General features: G+C 45.2%; 1 protein-coding gene and 1 pseudogene across 7 annotated transcripts in view; one reads left to right on the top strand and one right to left on the bottom strand.

Annotated features, from left to right (window-relative positions):
* CCM2 (CCM2 scaffold protein) overlaps positions 1-22599 on the top strand; it is a 79812-nt gene that overhangs the window by 15814 nt on the left and 41399 nt on the right. Inside the window, exon 1 of one of the 7 annotated variants that reach the window (XM_074379732.1) lies at positions 8050-8514. The exons of 3 other annotated variants lie outside the window; for them this stretch is intronic. In XM_074379732.1, coding sequence (XP_074235833.1) covers positions 8449-8514 — 66 coding nt within the window. In that variant the 5' untranslated portion in view covers positions 8050-8448. Of the gene's footprint in view, positions 1-8049; positions 8515-16954; positions 17456-22599 lie in introns of those variants that run through there. 3 more of the 7 variants (XM_074379729.1, XM_074379731.1, XM_003930792.4) reach the window with 3 other exon arrangements.
* LOC101034228 (small ribosomal subunit protein uS5 pseudogene) lies at positions 4333-5206 on the bottom strand (annotated as a pseudogene).

Here is a 22599-nt window from a genome sequence, read left to right as displayed (position 1 = left end):
AAGTCTGTCATTTTGCTTTTTGTTTTCTCTTTCCCTTTGTGCTTTCTTCCTTTGTTTCTCCTTTTTGGTTGAGTATTTTTTTTTCTTTTTTATCATCATAGGCAGAGATGATTAACAGGTATCAGGTTGAGTATTTTTAACTCTGTTCTATTGCTACTGGTTTTTTTTGCTATAACTCCTCTAGATATTACTAAACATAATCCATATCTTGTCACAGATTACTGTCCATTAATGTTGTATCATTTCTTTCTTGTATAAGAACCTGTCTGCAGTATCATTCCATTTGTACTCCCTCCTGTTATTTGCACACTTTTGGGCATATATTTTCTTTCTTTCTTTTTTTTTTTTTTTTTGAGACGGAGTTTCTGCTGGGTACGATGTCTCACGCTTGTAATCCTAGCACTGTGGGAAGCTAAGGCCGGCAGATCATGAGGTTGAGAGATTGAGAGTATCCTGGCCAACATGGCAAAACCCTTTCTCTACTAAAAATAAAAAATTAGCTGGGTATGGTGATGTGTGCCTATAGTCACAGCTACTTGGGAGGCTGAGGCAGGAGAATCGCTTGAAGCTGGGAGGCGGAGGTTGCAGTGAGCTGAGATCGTGCCCTGCACTCCAGTCTGGTGACAAAGCTAAGCTCTGTCTCAAAAAAAAAAGAGAGAGATCAAGACAGAGTTTGGCTCTTGTTGCCCAGGCTGGAGTACAATGGTACAATCTCTGCTCACTGCAACCTCTGCCTCCCGGGTTCTAGCAGTTCTCCTGCCTCAGCCTCCCGAGTAGCTGGGATTGCAGTCATGTGCCACCGTGCCTGGCTAATTTTGTATTTTTAGTAGAGACAGGGTTTCTCGCTTTTGGTTGGACTGGTCTCAAACTCCCAACCTCAGGTGGTCCACCTGCTTCGGCCTCCCAAAGTGCTGGGATTACAGATGTGAGCCACTGTGCCTGGCCATATTTTTTCTATACATGTTATAAATCTTAGATTACATTTTTTTTTTTTTTGCTTGAAACAATAGACTTTTAACCTTTTTATATAGAAATGATTCAAATATATATACGTAGTAGATATAAATCAGGCAGAGTATATACAGAGGACACAGAGCACCTATATACCTTTCACTCAAATCCCTCAAGTGTTAACGTTTCTGAACCATTAAGAATAAACTGTAGGCCGGGTGTGGTGGCTCACACCTGTAATCCCAGTACTTTGGGAGGCTGAGGTGGCCGGATCACGAGGTCAGGAATTTGAGACCAGTCTGGCCAACATAGTGAAACACCCTTTCTACTAAAAATACAAAAAATTAGTCAGGTGTGGTGATGTGCACCTGTAATCCCAGTGGGAGGCTGAGGCAGGAGAATCGCTTGAACCCAGAAGGCAGAGGTTCCGGTGAGCCAAGATTGCGCCATTGCACTTCACCCTGGGCAACAATGCGAGACTCTCTCTCTCAAAAAAAAAAAAAAAAAAAAAAAAAGCAAGCATAAACTATAGAATTATAGACATAATGTCCCATGACCCTTTAACACTTCAACTGTACCTTCCTCAGTACAAGGGGACTCTAACCTCACCATTCTGACACCATCGAAATCAGGAAATTGACATCCATTCCATCTTACTGCATAATTCGTGACCCCATCCAGACTTGCTGATTTTTGCGATACCTTCTTCATATAGCTCTAGGATTCATAGATCTTATAGATTCAGGATTATGTGTTGCATTTGGTTTGCATGTCTCTTTAGGCTCTTTGAATCGGAATTGGTTCCTAGTATTTTCTTGTCTTTGATGATTGCTATTTTTGAAGATTATGGAACAGTTACTTAGTAGAAAATGTCCCTCAGTTGGGTCTGTTTGTTCTCATGACTTTAGTATTTTTGGTAGGACTGCCACAGGGATCATATGTTCTTCTCATGGCATCATATCAGGGAAAATTATGTCTATTTGTCCCATGTTGGTGATACTAACTGTGGTTACTTGGTTAAGATAGTGTTGCCAAGTTTCTTCATTTTCAAGTTCTTATTTATTCTTACTTTACTTGCAAGACTGTAGTCCTCTAGTATCCTTATTTATTTTGAAGCTCAAATTGTCCCAAACTCAGCCAGTGGGAACCACTTGAAGCTGGCTCTGGTGTCTTTTTTAAAATTTTTTAATTTTTAACTTCAGTGAAAAAACAAACATGTAACAAAATTTACTATCTTAATCTTTTTTTTTTTTTTTTTTTTTTTTTGGCCATGTTCCCCAGGCTACTCTTGAACTCCTGGGCTCAGACTATCCTCCCACCTCGGCCTCCCAAAGTGCTGGGATTACGGGACTGAACTACCACACCTGCCCAGTCTTAACCATTTTTAAGTGTACAGTTTAATAGCGCCAAGAATATTCATGTTGTACATCTGGCGTCTTTTCGACAAGTCCTCATCCTTCTCGTTTTTTCAACACTTTCTTTCTTTTTTTTTTTTTTTTGAGACAGAGTCTCTCACTGTCGCCCAGACTGTGGTGCAGTGGTGCAATCTCAGCTCACTGCAATCTCTGCCTCCTGGGTTCAAGCAATTCTCCTGCCTCAGCCTCCTGAGTAGCTGGGACTACAGGTGTGTGCCACTATGGCCAGCTAAGTTTTTTGTATTTTTAGTAGAGACGGGGTTTCACCATGTTGGCCTGGATGGTCTTGATCTCCTGACCTCATGATCCACCTGCCTCGGCTTCCCAAAGTGCTGGAATTATAGGCATGAGCCACCTCGCCCAGCCTCTTTGAACACTTTTTTACATTTGCTAAAATAAGATGTTTCAGACTAATCTTATTTTTCCTTGTCCCAGCCCTGGAACCAGGCAGTTGTCCAAGGAGTCCTTCTTGCTTTTAGTGAAATGGTATTTGGAAACAAGATCTGTTCAGTAGGTGTGCTCACTGCTACTAAGGTGTTTTTTCTTCTACGTTCTCTTAGCAGGCAGAGCTGGGGAGGTTTACATACACACACATCCTTCTTTTTTGGATCCGTGTATTAAAAATTAGAGTTCAGGCTGGACGTGGTGACTCATGCCTGTAATCCCAACACTTTGGGAGGCCAAGGCAGGTGGATCACGAGGTCAGGAGATTGAGACCATCCTGGCTCTGGTGAAACCTCAGCATGGTGAAACCCCATCTCTATTGAAATACAAAAAATTAGCCAGGCATAGTGGCATGCGCCTGTAGTCCCAGATACTTGGGAGGTTGAGGCAGGGAAATCACTTGAACTCGGAAGGTGGAGGCTACATTCATACCTTGCTTTTCCAACAGTGAGAAACCTGGTTCCTGTTTTCTTTGGTGTATTTGCCCTTTTTCCTGGTCTCCCTATAGGTTAGTGCTCCTAGCTGCGCCAGCCAAACTCAGCTGAAGACATGCCACTGTTCCTTCCCCACAGTCTGCTGCTGGGCATGCTGTCCTAAAGCTGAACTAAGAAATATTCCCCTCCCCTTCCTGGGTTCACTGGCCAAAAGCTTGAGTTTGATGAAAGGGAGGAGGAAGTGAGGATGAAAAAAGGGAAAAGGCCAATTACGCAGCTCAGCCCTGACCATGCTGTTCCTGGGCCCCGCTCAGCATGTTGGCTTAAGGTGGGTTCACTATCTCAGTTTTCCCTGTATCTTGCATGTTGAGCCAGAGTTGGTCCCAGACATGCCTGCTCTAATCCTACTGCACGTGTGCCAATCCAGACCTGGCCATGGACATTGTGGACATCACTGGCCAAAAGTGTGGCCCTGAGGAAGGGGAGGGGATAGTGAGAAGACACGGGTTAAAGGCCAGTTAGAGAGTTCATCTCTGGACATGCTTCTTGTCTTGTCCTTGACATGCATGCTGACCCATTGCTGGGCCCTGAGCATTCTGCCCTCTTCAGCTTGCCACACTGATACCTCCCATTCCCCATCCCCCTCATCCTGTAGACAAAGGGAAAACCACAATTTGACTTAAAAAAAAAAAAAAGAAAAAATATTGATCTTTTCTATTTATTCCTCTATCAGTTTTAGCACTTTTATTTCCTCTGGAATATTTCCACCTGGAATAATTTACCTTTGGCCTTGTCAATTTAAAATTCAAGAGATCTCCATATTTGGAAAGGATACTTTATTTCTTACAGAGGGGACTGGCCATCCCACAGGCTGGAAAGGCTAGCCTTTGGCAGAGCCTGAAAGGTAGGTACTTCAGAGGAGGAGGGGTTGGAACAGGAATTTGTGCTGAGTGGGTTGACCAAGTATATATATTCAACAGGTTATAGGAGGAGTTACGAATATTCATGGGGGGGTCCATCAGTCCATGTGTACTGAACAGACATGCTTTTTTTTTTTTTCCAGGGTTAATTCACTTTATTTTTCTCGTATAAAAACCCTATGTTGTAGCCACAGCTGGAGCCTGGGTCCTCTGCACGCAGACTCTGGTGTGGATCTTGACGAGGTGGTCAATGAATTCCTGTTAGGGAGACTGGGTGAATACAGTCTCTTTCCAAAGGTCAGCAGTCAGGTAGCTGTAGGTCTGAGAGGTGGCCTTGGCGAAGTTACCCAGGGTGGTAGTGCAGCCCCTGGCTGAGGTGTAGCAGTCATCCATACCAGCCATCATGAGCAGTTTCTTGGGCACAGGCACCGAGACTATGGCAGTACCCCTGGGTGTGGGGATGAGGCGCACCAGGACAGAGCCTTAGCAGCCTGTCACCTTGGAAGGGATGGTGGAGAGCTTGCCAGTCTTGTTCCCCCACTAGCCTCTGCACACGGGGACAATGGAGAGCTTGGCCAGGATGATGGCCCTGTGGATGGCAGTGGCTACTTCCTTGGAGCACTTAAAACCCAGACCAACGTGGCTTTTGTGGTCCCCAATGGCAGCAAACGCCTTGAACCTGGTACGCTGGCCAGCACAGATCTGGTTCTATACCGGCATAATCTTCAAACTCTCATTCTTGAGAGAGGCCCCCAAGGAAAAAGTCAGTGAGCTCACATTCCTTGATGGGCAAGGAGAAGAGATAGATCTCCTCCAGGGATTTAATCTTCATGTCCTTGACCAGGTGGTCCAGCTTGGTGATGGGCATCCACTCCTTATCCTTGGCCTTGCCTTTGCAAGCTCCATGGCCTTGGCCTTGGCCCCGGCTCCATTAACGGCTGCGACCTTGGCCCCAGATGCCACTGCGGAAGCCACCACGGTTCTCTGTGCCGGTGCTCCTGGGGCCTCTGGGCCCCCCAGCTGCACCGGTACCATCCCCCATTTGGTGTTTTCTTGGAGAAGAAGCCAGACATGCACTTTATTTTATTGTTTTATTTTTTGAGATGGAATTTTGCTCTTGTCACCCAAGTCTAGAGTACAGTGGCACAATATTGGTTCACTGCAACCTCGACCTCCCAGGTTCAAGTGATTCTCCCGCCTCAGCCTCCTGAGTAGCTGGGATTATGGGCACCCACCTCCACACCTGGCAAATTTTTGTGTTTTTAGTAGAGACAGGGTTTCACCATGTTGACCAGGCTGATCTCAAACTCCTGGCCTCAAGTGATCTGCCTGCCTCAGCCTCCCAAAATGCTAGGATTACAGGTGTGAGCCACCACAGCTGGCCTAATTTTTGTATTTTAGTAGAAACGGGGTTTTACCATGTTGGCGAGGTTGTTTTCGAACTCCTGACCTCAGGTGATCCGACCACCTCAGCCTCCCAAAGTGCTGGGATCACAGGTATGAGCCACCACGCTTGGCCCAAACATGTATGTCTAAAGAACTTTTAGGTTCAGGGGTACATGTACAGGTTTGTTATATAGGTAAACTTCTGTTATGGGGGTTTGGTGTATAGATTATTTCATCACCCAGATACTAAGTGTAGTACCTGACAGTTATTTTTCTTGACAGGCATATTTGTATTCCATGTTCACTTTGGGGTGGAGACAACATTTAAATATGTTATAATCAAGCCGCATACCTCAAAAGATGAAGCAAGGATAACGGGACACTCAAGTACACAGCCTCTGTAAACTGGCTAGAACCAGGTCATGGCTGGTTGTCTTCTTGTCAGGACAGAGTTACTGAAGTCAGTCTCTTATCCAGTCACAGCTGTAGTTTTGGCTTGTGGAACAGGAGGTCAGTTAGCATCTGGTAGTGAGCTGTAGTTGTTTTCCTATTGCTTATCCAGGACAGTGCTTGTTTGACAGCTAGGCAGAAGCCTGTGGCAGTTAGAACAGAGTTTATCTTTAAGAGTAGAACTGTGGGCCGGACGTGGTGGCTCATGCTTGTAATCCCAGCAATTTGGGAGGCCGAGGCGGGTGGATCATGAGGTCAGGAGTTTGACACCACCCTGGCCAACACCGTGAAACTCCATCTTTACTAAAAATACAAAAAATTAGCTGGATGTGGTGGTGGGTGCCTGTAATCCCAGCTACTCGGTAGGCTGAGGCAGGAAAATTGCTTGAACCTGGGAGGTGGAGGTTGCAGTGACCCCAGATTGTGCCATTGCATTCCAGCCTGGGTGGCAGAGCCAGACTCCATTTCAAAAAAAAAAAAAAAAAAAAAAAAAAAATAGGGCTGTGTGGCTGGGTATGGTAGCTGGCACGTGTAATCTCAGCACTTTGGGAGGCCGAGGAGGGCAGATCAGGAGGTCAAGAGATTGAGACCATCCTGGCCAACATGGTGAAACCCTGTCTTTACTAAAACTACAAATATTAGCTGGGCGTGGTGGTGTGCGCTTGTAGTCCCAGTTACTTGGAGGCTAAGGCAGGAGAATCGCTTGAATCCAGGAGGCGGAGGTTGCAGTGAGCTAAGATGGAGTGCACTGCACTCCAGCCTGGGGTACAGGCGAGACTACATCTCAAAAGAAAAAAGAACTGTGTGACTGAAGGTCTTAGGTCTTGTTTGTAATTTGTTATTTTATTGCCACGATGTCCATCTGTCAGTTTTATGTTTTCTATTTTAACATTAATGCTGGTCAGTTGTGTCTAAACTGCAAAAGGGAGGGAATATAATGAGGTGTGTCTACCTCCCATCTTGTCATGGCTGGGAATTCAGTTTTTAAGGTTTCTTTGGGGTTAAAACCAGCTTTGTTCCACCAGTTGGGGTGCTTAGGATTTTATTTTTAGTTCTTAGCCTGAAGACCTTGCTTAGAATTTTTCATGGTGTAGGTCTGACACATTGTTTCACCTTTTATTATCTGAAAGTGTCTTTATTTTGTCTTCATTTTTGAAGGATAGTTTTACAGCAGCAGTCCCCAACCTTTCTGGCACCAGGGACCTGTTTTGTGGAAGACAGTTTTTCCATAGACTGGAGTGGGGAAAAGGTTTTGGGTTGAAACTGTTCTGCCTCAGATCATCAGGCATTAGATTCTCAGAAGGAGCACACAGCCTAGATCCCTTCAGTGGGGGTTCAGGGTTTGTGTTCCTGTGAGAATCTAATGCAGCGCACTCTGTCATGAGGTGGGGCTCAGGTGTTAATGCTCGCTGGCCCTCTGCTCACCTCCTGCTGTGTACGGCCTGGTTCCTAACAGGCCATGGACCTAGACTGGTCTTTGTGGCCTGTGGGGTGGGGACCTGTTTTATAGGATATGGAATTCTAGGTTGACTGTTTTCTTTCTGCATTTTTTTTTTTTTTCTGAGACAGTCTCGCTTTTTCACCCAGGCTGGAGTGCAGTGTGCGATCTTGGCTCACTGCAACCTCCACCTCCTTGGTTCAAGTGATTCTCCTGCCTCAGCCTCCCTGGTAGTTGGGATTATAGGCACACACTGCCGTACCCAGCTGTTTTTTATTTTATTTTATTTTATTTTTAGTAGCGACAGGGTTTCACGATGTTGGCCAGGCTGTCTTCAACTTCTGTACTCCAGTGATCTGCCAGCCTGAGCCTCCCAAGTCATGAGCCATCATGCCCAGCCTCTTTCAGCATTTTATTTTTATTTATTTATTTATTTATTTATTTTTGAGACGGAGTTTCGCTCTTGTTACCCAGGCTGGAGTGCAATGGTGCGATCTCAGCTCACCGCAACCTCCGCCTCCTGGGTTCAGGCAATTCTCCTGTCTCAGCCTCCTGAGTAGCTGGGATTACAGGCACACACCACCATGCCCAGCTAACTTTTTGTATTTTTAGTAGAGACGGGGTTTCACCTTGTTGACCAGGATGGTCTCGACCTCTTGACCTCGTGATCCACCCGCCTCAGCCTCCCAAAGTGCTGGGATTACAGGCTTGAGCCACCGCGCCTGGCCTCTTTCAGCGTTTTAAAGATGTAGATTCATCACTTTCTGGGATCCATTGTTTCACTTGAGAAGTTATCTGTCCTATTTGTCATATTGAATGTCTTTTCTTTGACAGTTTGAAAAATTTCTTTATACTTGATTTTCAGCAGTTGGTTTATGATGTGTTTAGGTATGGATATATTTGTATTTATGATGCTTGGGATTCACTGAGTTTTCTTTTTTTGTTTGTTTTTTTTTTTTTCTTTTTGAGATGGAATTTCTCTCTTGTTGCCCAGGCTGGAGTGCAGTGGCATGATCTCGGCTCACCACAACCTCTGTCTCCTGGGTTCAAGCAGTTCTCCTGCCTCAGCCTCCCAAGTAGGTAGGACTACAGTCATGCATCATCACACCTGGCTAGTTTGTTATTTTTAGGAGAGACAGGGTTTCTCCATGTTGGTCAGGCTGATCTCGAACTCCCGACCTAAAGTGATCTGCCTGCCTCAGCCTCCCAAAGTGCTGGGATTACATGTGTGAGCAATTGCGCCTGGCTGAGTTTTCTTTTTTTTTTTTGAGATGGAGTATGGCTCTGTCGCCCACGCTGGAGTGCAATCTCGGCTCACTGTAACCTCCGCCTCTCGATTCAAGTGATTCTCCTGCCTCAGTCTCCCAAGTTGCTGGGATTACAGGCGTGCACCACAACGCACTAAGTTTTGTATTTTTAGTAGAGATGTCATTTTGCCATGTTGGCCAGGCTGGTCTTGAACTCCTGACCTCAGGTAATCCACTTGCCTTGGCCTCCCTAAGTGCCAGGATTACAGGCATGAGCCACCATGGCTGACTTTTTAGGTTTTGTTTTTTGTTTTTTTTGAGACAGGTTCTCACTCTGTCACTCGAGCTGGAGTGCTGTGGAACGATTTCAGCTCACTGCAACCTCTGCCTCCCAGACTGAAGCCATCCTCCCACCTCAGCCTCTTCAGTAGCTGGGACTGTAGGCATGTGCCACTGTGCCTGGCTAATGATAAATTTTTTTTTTATGGAGGTGGACTCTCAGTATGTCGCCCAGGCTGGTCTTGTACTCCTGGCCTCAAGCTGTCTTCCTGCACCTGGCCAGGTTTTACAATTTGTTGTGGTAGATCAGTTTTGATCTTTGTCCTTACTGTTAGGGTAAAACCTCTTAGTGTTGGAATGTACTTTTTATTCCTGTGATGTGGCCCTTGTGGCATTTCAGATGGATAGCCTCAAGGCAAGACTTGAACTCCAAACTCTCATTTACCCTGCAGCTAGGGAAAGCTAAAATCTCAGCTTTGTTATTGTTGTTGATGAGACAGATCTTGCTCTGTCACCCAGGTTGGAGTGCAGTGGTGTGATCGTACTTTACTGTGACCCTAAACTTCTGGGCTAAAGCGATTTTCTCACCTTAGCTTCCCAAGTAGCTAGGACTATAGGCATGCACCATCTGGCTAATTTTAATTTTTTTAGAAATGGAGTCTCACTGTGTTTCCCAGGCTGGTTTCAAACTCCTGACCTCAAGTGATCATCCTGCCTTGGCTGCCCAAAGTGCTGGGATTACAGGCGTGAGCCCTGTGCCCAGCCATCAGCTCAGCTCCTTCAACCTTCAAACTATTGTGTCATTTCTGGGCTTTTGGGAGTCTCACCCCCACTTATGCAGTTCAGGGTTCAGCCACAGATTTGAGGGGACCTTATACTCAAGGGTTACTTTTTAGTGGGTCCTTCCTTTCTAGATTTCGCTCTCAATTTCTAGCTTCTTTAGCAGTCTCAAATCCTTCTCTTTAATCCCTCAGGCCAGTAAAATTCTAACTTTTTTTCTCTGCTCCATTCCTTTCAGACTGGGGTGTACTCTCAGGAGTAAAGAAATATAAAAGTGGCTCTTGCCCAATGATGTTCCCTTCTTTCAAGGGTCATGTAAATTCCAAGTTCCTTTTTTATTTCTTGTTTATCTCCAGTGCCTTCAGAAGATTGTTTTCCACATTTTATCTAGAGTTCATAATCTCACTCTGTAAGAGTTATTTTGATACAGTCTGCTCCTCTCTTAGGGGAATAAGAACTTCTTTGGGTTTATTTTTTCTTGACAGTGTGTTTTGGAGATCTTTCATTATAGATATATAGTTTCTTTATTTTTCTTTAGGGTGGAATGGCAGTTTATCTATGGGCTACTATATTTAAACAGCCGTCCTCCTATGGACTATTATTAGGTTGTCATTTTGCTTAACAAATAATGAAGCAATTAATCTTCCAACCTGCCATGTATGTAATGCATCTGTAGGATTAATTCCTGAAAGTGCAATTGCTGGGAAAGCGTATGTGCATTTGTAATTTTAGGTAGCTGTTAACAAATTGTTCTCTATAGTAGAACCAAGGTTTATTCTTTTCTTTCTTTTTTTAAATTTTGAGACAGAGTCTTACTCTGTTGCTTGGGCTGAAATGCAGTGGCACGATCTCAGCTCACCACAACCTCTTCACCTCCTGGGTCCAAGGGATTCTCCTGCCTCAGCCTCCTGAGTAGCTGGGACCACAAGGGTACACCAACATGCCCAGCTAATTTTTGTATTTTTAGTAAAGACGGGGTTTCACTATGTTGGCCAAGCTGGTCTCGAACTCCTGACCTTGTGATCTGCCCGCCTCAGCCTCCCAAAGTGCTGGGATTACATACATGAGCCACCACGCCTGGCCTATTCTTTTTTTCTTTATCCACTTCTCAAGAGAACAATTTTTATTAGGTGAAAGTGGTATTTGCTAAAAATTTTGGATATTTTCCAAAATGAACTTAATTTTTTTTTTTTACTGAAAAATACATTTGCATCTCAGAAAAAATAGCAAAATATTTCAAAAAATTTGTACCCACTAGAAACAACTATTATTAGAGTCTTTTGCCTTGCTTTTCTGTTTGTGTAACACTTTTCTATGTTTGCAGTAATAATACAGTCTTTTTACCTTGGTATCATTTATTTAAAACACTCGCTTAGTGCTCACTGCATAAAGAGCTTTCTGGGGAGCTGTCACTCCCTGTCTGAATCTCCCTCACTGTCTGAGGGTGGCTCATGAGGTTGAGAACATTGAGCGCCATGTCAGAAAGGCAGAGGTCATGTGGATTTGAAGCTGTTGTGCCAAAGCCAGGTGTGGTGATGTGCCTGTAGTCCCAGCCTACTCATGAGGCTGAGGCAGGAGGATGGTTTGAGCCTAGGAGTTAGAGATTGCAGTGAGCCATTGTTGTGCCACTGCATTGCAGCCTGGGTGATGGAGTGAGACCCTTTCTCTAAAAAATAAAAATAATAGGCCGGTAATGGTGGCTCACGCCTATAATCCCAGCACTTTGGGAGGCCAAGGCGGATGGATCACCTGAGGTCAGGAGTTCGAGATCAGCCTGACCAACATGGTGAAATCATGTCTCTACTAAAAAATACAAAAATTAGTCGGGTATGGTGGCACACGCCTGTAATCTCAGCTACTTAGGAGGCTGAGGCAGGGAGAATTGCTTGAACCCAGGAGGTGGAAGTTGCAGTGAGCTGAGATTGTGCTACTGCACTCCAATCTGGGTGACAGAGCAAGACTCCATCTCAAAATAATAATATGAATAATAAATGAATGAATGAATGCACCAAACACCATCCTGTCCCCTGGGCCTGTCTGTGGAAGTCTGGTTTGCAGAGTGAGTGAGATGAGGCAGGGGAGTAGTAGGAGGAGGAGAATGGGGCAGGGGAGGAAGAGCCAGGGAGGTGGGTGAGGAAGAAGAGGGGAGGGAAGGGGGAAGGAAGGTGGGGTCACTATTTCTGCTGTTGCCTTGCATGGCTGCAACACTGTTGAAGCTGTCACAGTTTTGTAAACTGTGGATTATGATTCATTAGTGGCATGTGAAATCAACCATGTAGGTAGCAACCTTTTTTTCATGTAAGAATTTAAAGGATACAAGTATAAAGTTAAAGAACTTAAGGAAAAATTCTGCTAGATTCATTTTGAATTAGAGCTGTCAGTTATTTCTTAGCGATCTGTATGGAAAACACCTGGGAGCAATGACAGTTTAATAGCAGTGAGCACACCTAGGACTTTTATAGTCTGAATTGGATTTCAAGTAGTATGGTTACAGCAAGTGAGGGGGTATGTATAGTTTTTTTGCCACAAAATCTGTAATTTGGAAGGTGAATGTCAAGCAGTGAGAACAAATGGAGACTATTGATTTGTGCTGTGTTTGGTGTTCAGAATTAGGCCACATTTTAGTATGTTTCATGTGGGGATCATGATTTATTTTTTCGGACTAGCTTTTTCTTTAGAGTTTCTGATAAATTGCTTTTCTTTTTCTTTCAAAAGAAACATTAAATTAAAAAACAGTTTCAGTTGCTTTAGGGGTCCAAGTGGTTTTTGGTTACATGGGTGAACTGTATAGTGATGAAGTCTCGCTTTTTATTTTATTTTTTGAGACAGAGTCTCATTCTGTCACCCAGGCTGGAGTGCAGTGGCACAGTCTCGGCTCACTGCAACCTCTGCCTCCAGGGCTCAAACGATTCTCCTGCCTCAGCAGCTAATATTTGTATGTTTTAGTAGAGACGGGGTTTCACCATGTTGGCCAGGCTAGTCTCACACTCCTGAGCTCAAATGATCCACCTGCCTCGGCCTCCCAGAGTGCTGGAATTACAGGCATGAGCACAGCTCCCAGCAAGTCTGGAGTTTTAGTGTACTCGTCACCCAGAGAGGGTACATTGTACCTGGTAGGTAATTTTTCATCCCTCACCTTCCTCCGACTTTCTCCCTTTCTGAGTCTCCAGTGTCCATTATATCACTCTGTATGCCTTTGTGTACCCATAGCTTAGCTTCCACTTAAGTGAGGACCACACCCAAATATCTTTTTAAAAATGTTCTTTTTTTTTTTTTTTTTTTTTTTTTGAGACGGAGTTTCGCTCTTGTTACCCAGGCTGGAGTGCAATGGCGCGATCTCGGCTCACCGCAACCTCCGCCTCCTGGGTTCAGGCAATTCTCCTGCCTCAGCCTCCTGAGTAGCTGGGATTACAGGCACACGCCACCATGCCCAGCTAATTTTTTTGTATTTTTAGTAGAGACGGGGTTTCACCATGTTGACCAGGATGGTCTCGATCTCTTGACCTCGTGATCCACCCGCCTCGGCCTCCCAAAGTGCTGGGATTACAGGCTTGAGCCACCGCGCCCGGCCCCCTAAAAATGTTTTAATACAGCTTTATTTGACTGGGCGTAGTGGCTCACACCTGTAATCCCAACACTTGGGGAGGCCAAGATGGGTGGATCACCTGAGATCAGGAGATCGAGACCAGCCTGGCCAACATGGCGAAAGCCCGTCTCTACTAAAAATAAAAAAAATTAGCCGGGCGTGGTGGCACGCGTCTGTAATCCCAGTTACTTGGGAGGTTGAGGCAGGAGAATTGCTTGAACCTGGGAGGCGGAGGTTGCAGTGCGCTGAGATCACGCCACTACACTCCAGCCTGAGTAACAGAGCGAAACGCTGTCTCAAGCATACAAAAAACTTTATTTACAAAAATAGGTGGCTTGCCTGTGTGGTAGAGTTTACTCAGCCTTTTTCTAGAGAATGCCTTGTTATTGTGAATGAGATTCAATTTTATTATGGCAGACAGTGAGATTACTGGGAAATCTTTTTATGTTCTGTGCATCTTTGTTTAGTCATATTTTGATGGCTCTGTATCGGTTTTGAATTTAGTTCTGGATGTTTTCCTTACACCTAAAGTGTAGACTTTCTAGATTTTTGTTGAGTAGCCAGTTCAGCAAACTCTCTTCAGCTGATTATAATGTTCAGCAAAACCTCTTCAGCTGATGATCATTTCTGGTGTCACCATTCCAGTCAGTCAAACATTAAATGATTATGTGTAGGCATTGTGGAGTTGCATCCCTGCATGTCCAGGCCAACCCTTAGTCAAGGGCCAAGAAACATATTTTTATCATCAATAACTTCTAGGCTGTTAGTTTACATAATAGAATCTTCTAGATATTCCTTTGTTTGTTTGTTGAACAACTGTCATTGTCAACCTGGGATTTCTTTTCTCTGCTTCCTGGGTTGGTTCCACCACATCTTTTTCTCTCTTGGATCCTCTTTAAAGAAAAAGGCTGGGAGTATATATCCTCTAGTATGTTTTCCTAAAGGAGTTTGTAGGGTATAAAGATCCCAAGGCACCGGAGGTGGGAAAATAACTATTTTGCCTTCACCTTAACTGACAGTATTTTTTTTTTTTTTTTTTGAGACGGAGTCTCGCTCTATTGCTCAGGCTGCAGTGCAGTGGTGCGATCTCAGCTCACTGTGACCTCCACCCCCCAGGTTCAAGCGATTCTCCTGCCTTACGCTTCTAAGTAGCTGGGACTACAGGTGTGTGCCACCATGTCCTGCTAATTTTTGTATGTTTAGTAGAGACAGGGTTTCACCATGTTGGTCAGGCTGGTCTCAAAGTCCTGACTTCATGATCTGCCCACCTTGGCCTCTCAAAGTGCTGGGATTGCAGGTGTGAGCCACCACCCTCAGCTGACAGTTGGTTTTTAAATTAACTTCCAGATTTTAAAGTAATTTCTCCATAGGTTTCTAAAGGGTTTACCATATTCCCCTTTATCATAATACATCTGATGTTGATCTGAGTCTTACTGTTTTTATAGATACTCTTCTTACATTTTCTTATTGGAAACTTTAAGTTTCTCTTGAAATTCTGCAGTTTTATGAAGATGAGTCTAAGTGTTTAGGATTTGTTTCTTACATTCAGCCTACTTTTTTTTTTTTTTTTTTTTTTTTTTTTGAGACAGAGTCTTGCTGTGTCACCCAGGCTAGAGTGCAGTGGCATGACCTTGACTCACTGCAACCTCTGCCTCCTGGGTTCAAGGATTCTCCTGCCTCAGCCTCCCAAGTAGCTAGGATTACAGGTGCCTGCCACCACGCCTGGCTAATTTTTGTATTTTTAGTGGAGACAGGGGTTTCACCATCTTGGCCAGGCTAGTCTCGAACTCCTGACCTCATGACCCACCCACCTTGGCCTCCCAAAGTGCTGGGATTACAGGTGTGAGCCACCATGCCCAGCCTACATTCAGCCCACTTACTACTGTGCCTTTTCTGTCCATAGAGTTGAGTCCATTATTGTTGTCTTCTGATACTTGTGTCCCTCTTTGATTCTGCCTGCTCTTACTGCCCTTTTAGGAAACTGTTAGACTCGATGGGCCTAGCTTCTGTGGCCTTTAATTTTTCTCACATTAAACTTTTTATCTTTTCACTTTATGTTCTAGGACAGGGTTGGCAAACTTCATGTAAAGGACCAGGTAATACATATTTAGGCTGTGTGGGCCAAGGAGCAAAATTGAGGATATTAAGTAGGTACTGAAATAAGAGAGAAAACAAATTTTTGTAAGTTTTTTATTGATGAAATTCAAAGTATAATAATTGAGTACAATTTTTTGTAATATGGTTCTACTACTGAGAATGGAATTCTTTTTGGGGGCTAACATTTTGCTTAATCAGCGTTCAAAGTTGGTGATTCCCGTTATCGAACTGGTGGCAGATGTTCATCTGTAAAACATTGGCACCTGTGGCCCTCAGCAGCCAGCCCGCATTGGCCAGCTCCGCAGTTCTCCTTCACATCATTCTTTGGGCTTTCAGCTACATCCTTGTTACTATTCTAGTGAATTTTTAGTGTTGGCCATCATGTTTCTCATTTCTAAGATATATTTTCTCTGTTCTCTCTTTTTCATAGCTGTCTAGTCTTATTTTATGGGTGCAGTTCTTCTCAAGTGTCTCTAAGTATACTAATTAGAATGTGGGCTCTCCTGCCTGTCTCTTCCCGTTTTCTCTTAGGCTTTTCTCTCTCATGCTGACCATGGGGATCTCTCATGCTGACCATGGTTTGTGAAGGAAGGTTGGGGTTGACTAGTGTTCATTGCCTGTGGGTTTTCTTTTTAGTCATGTCTGTTTCCCTGGAACCCTTCCCCTCCCTGCTGTAGCCAAAATAGGGGTGAGGCTGCTCAGCTGAGTGGCATCTCTTTCTGCATCTTACTCCTGTTGAAAATCAGCACTTTGATTGTTCAACCAAATACTTAAAAAATTGTAATTGGTATGTTTATTGATCTGTGGATATAGTCGCTCTAACCAGTTTTTTTTTATTTGTTTGTTTTTTTTTTTTTTGAGACAGAGTTTTGCTTTTGTTGCCCAGGCTGGAGTGCAATGGTGAGATCTCAGCTCACTGCAACCTCTGCCTCCCAGGTTCAAGTGATTCTCCTGCCTCAGTCTCCCAAGTACCTGGGATTACAGGCGCTCATCATTGTGCCTGGCTAATTTTTGTATTTTTAGTAGAGACAGTGTTTCACCACTTTGGCCAGGCTGGTCTTGAACTCCTGACCTCAGATGATCCACCCACCTTGGCTTCCTAAAGTGCTGGGATTACAGGCGTGAGCTACTGTGCCTGGACAACCAGAATGTTTAATTAAGTAGCTTTCCCTATTTGTATACCATTCTGGAATTTTCAGAGTTCCAAGAGCCTTCACTAGCAACAAATCCAACTTCTCCTTTTCTAGATTAGGAAATTTACCCTAAAGAAGTTAAAGTGAGCTTGCCCAGAGGTACACTGTTCAGTGTCAAAGTGCTGCTGACTCAAACTTGAGTCTGGAGGCAGGCAGAGGCACCTGTGGGCTCAGGACCATAGAGCCCGGTGTGCCCTGCCCAAGGCCCACCTGGGAATGGAGTTATCTCTGTAAAGATTGTGCTGCCTTTGAGCAAGCACTGCAAACGGCGGCTTGAACAGTCTTGTCACATGTTTCCACCCTTCCTGTGAGGTGAGTACCATGGGTCTTCACCAACAGCGTGATCTGTTGTCCCCAGGAAAGGGCAGCCCCTCACAGTGTTTTCTGTCTGCTTGTTTAGCTTTGCTGTTGGAATGTGCAGAATGGTGGACTTTCAAGTTAGTGTCCTTTAGTTGACTACAGAGTTTCTGCTGGAAGTGTAGGGAGGCTGCCTGTGGGGTTGGCGTGCTGTGGGGAGTAGGGAAAATAAGCTGGTTTACTTTGTGTCTTTTTGTGTGTGCAGACTGTTTGGATTTTGCCAACAGTTTCTGGGTGCTGCCTGCTTTTTAAACTTTTTAAAAAAATTGTAAACAGCTTCAGCGGCTTTGCAGAAGGAAGTTGTGGTTTCTCATCTTCCTGTTCAGTCATGTTGTTTTCAGAGGGAGGGCTAACATCTGGCCATATTTTTCAGCAAGTTCAGAAGTGAATAGAGAATCCATAGTAGCTGTCGGCAGAGGAGGAGGAATCAGAAATTCCTCAAACAGAATTTCACATGGAGTATTCCATGGAGAATGAGGTAGGTTCAAGTTCAGTGGGGAAAGCGCCATTTAGAATGATTGTGTGAGTCCCTTGTGGGTGGCTTTCACGGCTGCTTCCCAGGGCTTGCCCATTGTGAGCTAGGGTGGCCCGGTCCCCATGACACCTGCTTTGGGAGGATGGGGTAGAGGGTTCATTTGCTGGCTTCCTGGTCTGAGACCCTGTAGCAAGGGGCATGTATGGAGGAGAAGTGCCATCCCATCCAGATGGGGTGTATAGGTTGTATTCATCTGTCTTGATTCAAGGAAGAAGAAGACACAGGTTTTTTATCTTCTAGGGAGAAGTAATTTTCCTTTGGATTTGTGGTCAGTTGGGACCCAAGAGCTGAGTTGAAAAATTATGTAGGGAGATGGTCAAGCAAGAGAGAGTACCCAAAGGTGGAATTTTATCCATGAAGCCTGGAACAGTAGTGGGGTGCTGCTTGAAGACCCCGCCAGATAGATCCTGGCCATCCCCAGTGTGGCCTCCTGTGGGCACTAAGGTGCCTGTGCCTTTTTCACTGAAACAAACAGGCAGTAGTGGGCAGAGCTCTGGTTCCCCTTGAAATTCGCTGTGTCCTGAGATGCAGGTGCACACCGGCTGTGTCGTTCTTATCATTTGGGCCTCTCTAGCACCGAGGAAAGGTCCTTTTTTCATTGGTAGGCACCAAAGCACTTAAAAAAAAAAAAAGCTAATCTGTTAGCTGGCACTGCAGGGAGTGCTGGAAATTTGCTGAAATTCAGATAGGCAGGGCTGCAGTGTGGGTGTCCGAAGAGGAGTTCTTTGTCATGGAGCTAGTAGGAGGGGTTTGTCGCAGTGCCTCCAATGTGCGCCTGAAGCAGCGTGATTTATGAGGGGTGGCAGGTATCGCTCTGGGACTGTAGCCTCTCACTGGACAGAATCGTCACTGCAGGTTCCACTGTCTTCTCAGACCCAGGCACTGAGTTTGGTGCCTCTTCCAGTCATTTTCCCTTGTTCCCGCTGGGCTCTCTTGGGGCTGTGCAGTTGCTGCTTGTCTGTCTCCTTTACACAGGGGGTTTTCTGGGAGCAGGGACAGTGGCTCCTACAACCCTAGTGTCTGGCGCAGTTTTGTTTTATTAATTAGATAAAACCCATCTTGTAGTTTATTCATAAGGGTTAAATTATGTGCTCAAGTGAAAATGCCTGAACACTAGCTGAGACGTGCTGGGTACTCAGTGCGACTAAGGGTTTTTCCCTTTCTTCCTTCACAGACTTCTTAGCACTTTCTCCAGAGTAATCCCGAGCTGAGTGTTTTGCATGGAGAGCTCAGCTGGAAGGTATAGCCATATTATTTACTTTGGCCCCCAAGTAGAGGCCACAATCCCGTGAGTCTGCTTTAGCTGAGTCTTTTAATGGATTCATTTCTCCATGTAAATTAATAAACACGTGCCCTGACTTATAAATTGGTTTCTGAGAATTTGTTGAGTAGACTCATTTACTCCAGATCCTGTTCACCCAAAAGAGCTGATAATGTTGAGCTTCAGATCTAACAAAACTCAAGACCCGCAGTTGGCACCCGACAGCAAGTCTTTCCCAGAGCCTACGCCTTGGCGTTGTGTGAGGGGGGCATTCTCACTAGATAAGCCCTAGTAGGCCAGTTTTAGTTTGTTTCTTAACTCAGAAGTACATTTTAGGTTTCCAACTTTGAGAGTTGTTTTAAGCTTAAGATGTAAAATATTGCAAGAATTTGTAAAGATTTAAGGATCTTCCAGAGTGAGTTTATAAAGTTCTCTGAGGCAGCATATGTTCCATATAGATGTCTTTGCACAGTGCTGCATGGTGACTCAGAGCCCCGTGTTCCCTCCTCTTGGCTCCGTGCTGTAGACTCTAACAAGTTCCTTCAACCCTCACAGCCTGGTTCTTCAGGAGAGACTTAGGCTGGGATAGACCCCACACCTCACCTTGGTGCTGGGACTCCACTCATGGAAGAGAAATAACACTTAGCCTGGTTTCCTTCTGGGGACTGAATTGGTCCTTTGGTCTCTGAGGTTGAAATGTGATAAGATCATTTGGTGGTGGTGAACAGGCGTACTCAGTAAAACACATGTTGAATGGAGAATTAATGGTTGCCTGGGCTAGTCCCACCCTTTAAACTCTGTGTGTCCATCTATAGTACATTCTAGTGAGTTAAAGAACCCATGGTGTCTCATTTATTCATGACCTAAGAGTAGAAAAAAAAAAAAAAGAACTCATCCTGATTCTGCACGTTAACAATATTCTATTTAATTATTTCCCTCCTTCCTTCCAGGCAGGGTTTCACTCTGTTGCCTAGGCTGAGTGCAGTGGTGTGATCATAACTCACTACAGTCTTAATCTCCCAAGCTCAAGTGCTCCTCCCACCTCTGCCTCCTGAATAGCTGGGACTATAGGCTACTTTTTAATTTTGTTTGTTTGTTTGTTTGTTTGAGACGGAGTTTCGCTCTTGTTACCCAGGCTGGAGTGCAATGGTGCGATCTCGGCTCACCGCAACCTCCGCCTCCTGGGTTCAGGCAATTCTCCTGCTCTCCTGCCTCAGCTTCCTCAGTAGCTGGGATTACAGGCATGCGCCACCATGCCTAGCTAATTTTTTGTATTTTTAGGAAAGACGGGGTTTCACAATGTTGACCAGGACGGTCTCGATCTCTTGACCTTGTGATCCACCCGCCTTGGCCTCCCAAAGTGCTGGGATTACAGGCTTGAGCCACCGCGCCCGGCCTAATTTTTAATTTTTTTAGAGACAAGTCTCACTGTGTTGTCTAGGCTGATCTTGAACTCCTGGCCTCAAGTGATCCTCTTGCCTCAGCCTCCCAAAGTGCTGGAATTACAGGTGTGAGCCACTGTGCCTGCTCTCAATTTATTTTATTTTGTTTTTTCTTGAGATGGGGTCTCTGTCTGTCACCCAGGCCGGAGTGCAATGTCATAATCTTGGCTTACTGCAACTGCCACCTCGAAGGTTCTCTCCTTCTGAGTAGCTGCGACTACAGGCATGCACCACCACACCCAGCTAATTTTTGTATTTTTGGTAGAGATGGGGTTTTGCCATCTTGGCCAGGCTGGCCTCGTACTCCTGACCTCAGGTGATCCACCCACCTCAGCTTCCCAAAGTGCTGGGATTACAGGCATGAGTCACTGCACCTGCCCTCAATTTCTTTTTTAATCAGAACTTCCCTTTAAATTTACTTTCTTTTTTTAGATTTAAGAGAGACAGGGTCTTGCCCGGGCATGGTGGCTCACATCTGTAATCCCAGCACTTTGGGAGGCCAAGGTGGGTAGATAACTTGAGATCAGGAGTTTAAGACCAGCCTGGCCAACATGGGGAAACTCCATCTCTACTAAAAATACAAAAATTAGCCAGGTGCGTACCTGTAATTCCAGCTACTCCAGGAGGCTGAGGCAGGAGAACTGCTTGAGCCTGGGAGGTGAAGGTTGCAGTGAGCCAAGTTTGTGCCAGTGCACTCCAGCCTGGGTAGCACAGTGAGACTCCCATGTCAAAAATAAGTTAAAAAAAGGGCCTTACTCAGTCACTTAGGCTGGAGTGCAGTGGGCAATCATAGCCCACTGCAACCTTGAGCTCCTGGGTTCAAGTGATTCTCTCACCCCAGTCTTCCAGGTAGCTGGGATTACAGACATATGCCACCATGCTCAGCTTAATTTTTTCTTTTTAATTAATTATTACTTATTTTGAGATGGTCTTGCTCTGTCACCCAGGCTGGAGTGCACTGGTGTGATCACAGTTCACTGCAGCCTTGACCTCCCAGGCTCAAGTGAGCCTCCCACTTCAGCCTCCCAAGTAGCTGCGACTGCAGGTGTGTGTCACCGTATCTGGCTAATTTTTGTATTCTAATTTTTGTATTTTTTTAAAGATGAGGTCTCACCTGTTGCCCAGGGTGGTCTCGAACTCTGGACTCAAGTATTCCTTCCGTCTTTCCCTCCCAAAGTGTTGGGATTACAGATGTGAGCCCCTGCACCCAGCATGCTGGGTTCAAGAGCAACTTCTTTTCCAAAAACCTGAGGTGGCTTCTTGTTCAATTTTGTATCTGGAATAGCAGAGAGCTCTCCACCGCCCCCCGGCACCGGCTGTCCCTCCTACCACCCACTGCAGCTGAGAGCTGAGCAACCACCACCTCCGAAAAGCCCTGTCATCCTCAGTGGGAGCAGCAGCCACCTGCATTTTGCACTGAATGGGGAGGACTTGCAGAGGGAAGCTGCAGAAGATGTGCAGTGATGTATTTCTCTACTTAATAGTGTTAATATTCCACTTTCTAGGAAGATGTACCCATCAATTAAAATTATTTGGGACATTAAAAAAAGAAACTTGTGATTTCTGCTATTCAAGGCTAAGGACTAGGGCCAGAGAGACACCTGCCTCCAAGCAGTCCACAGAGTCTGCTTGTTAAAGTGTCATGATTTGGAGGCCCACATAGAAGGGGTACGTTCCTCTGAAGCACCTTGGCATGCCCCGTCTTTGGTGTTCTGGCATTGCCTTCTGCTTCTCTGTGAGCAGTCGGAAAGCTGTATCTCCTGTTCATTACCTCTTCTTGTCTTGCTGCTCAGAACAGCAGCTTTAAGAACAAGATGGCTGAGCCCTAACTGTACCCTTGGAGCATCCTGTGTGTCTTCAGCATTGGTTGATTGTTTTTACTGTGGATTTAAATTCAGTTACTCTACTCTGGTCTTACTACTTCTGCTTGTCTGTGACTTCGTTGAGGGCAGGGGCTGTGTTTCTTCTAACCATAGGGCCTCCCCAGATGCCTAGCCTGGTCCAGGCATTCCATCAAGAATCAGTACCATCATTTATTGCTGTCCAGTCTGTGCAGACTCCATGCTGGGTGCCGAGTAAGAGCCAAGGGCAGCTGGGCACAGTGGCTCACGCCTATAATCCCAGCACTTTGGGAGACTGAGGTGAGTGGATCACCTGAGGTCGGGAGTTCCAGACTAGCTTGGCCAACATGGTGAAACCCCGCCTCTACTAAAACTACAAAAAATTAGCTGGGCATGGTGGTGGGTGCCTATAATCCCAGCTACTCAGGAGGCTGAGGCAGGAGAATTCACTCGAATCTGGGAAGCACGGGTTGCAGTGAACCAAGATCACACCATTGTACTCCAGCCTGGGTGGCAAGAGCAAAATTTCATCTCAAAAAAAAA

The sequence above is a fragment of the Saimiri boliviensis genome, chromosome 10 (genome assembly GCF_048565385.1).
Source record: "Saimiri boliviensis isolate mSaiBol1 chromosome 10, mSaiBol1.pri, whole genome shotgun sequence".
Classification (NCBI taxonomy): domain Eukaryota; kingdom Metazoa; phylum Chordata; class Mammalia; order Primates; family Cebidae; genus Saimiri; species Saimiri boliviensis.
The sequence above is the reverse complement of the archived record's forward strand: the minus strand, read 5'-3'. Positions and strand labels throughout refer to the sequence as shown.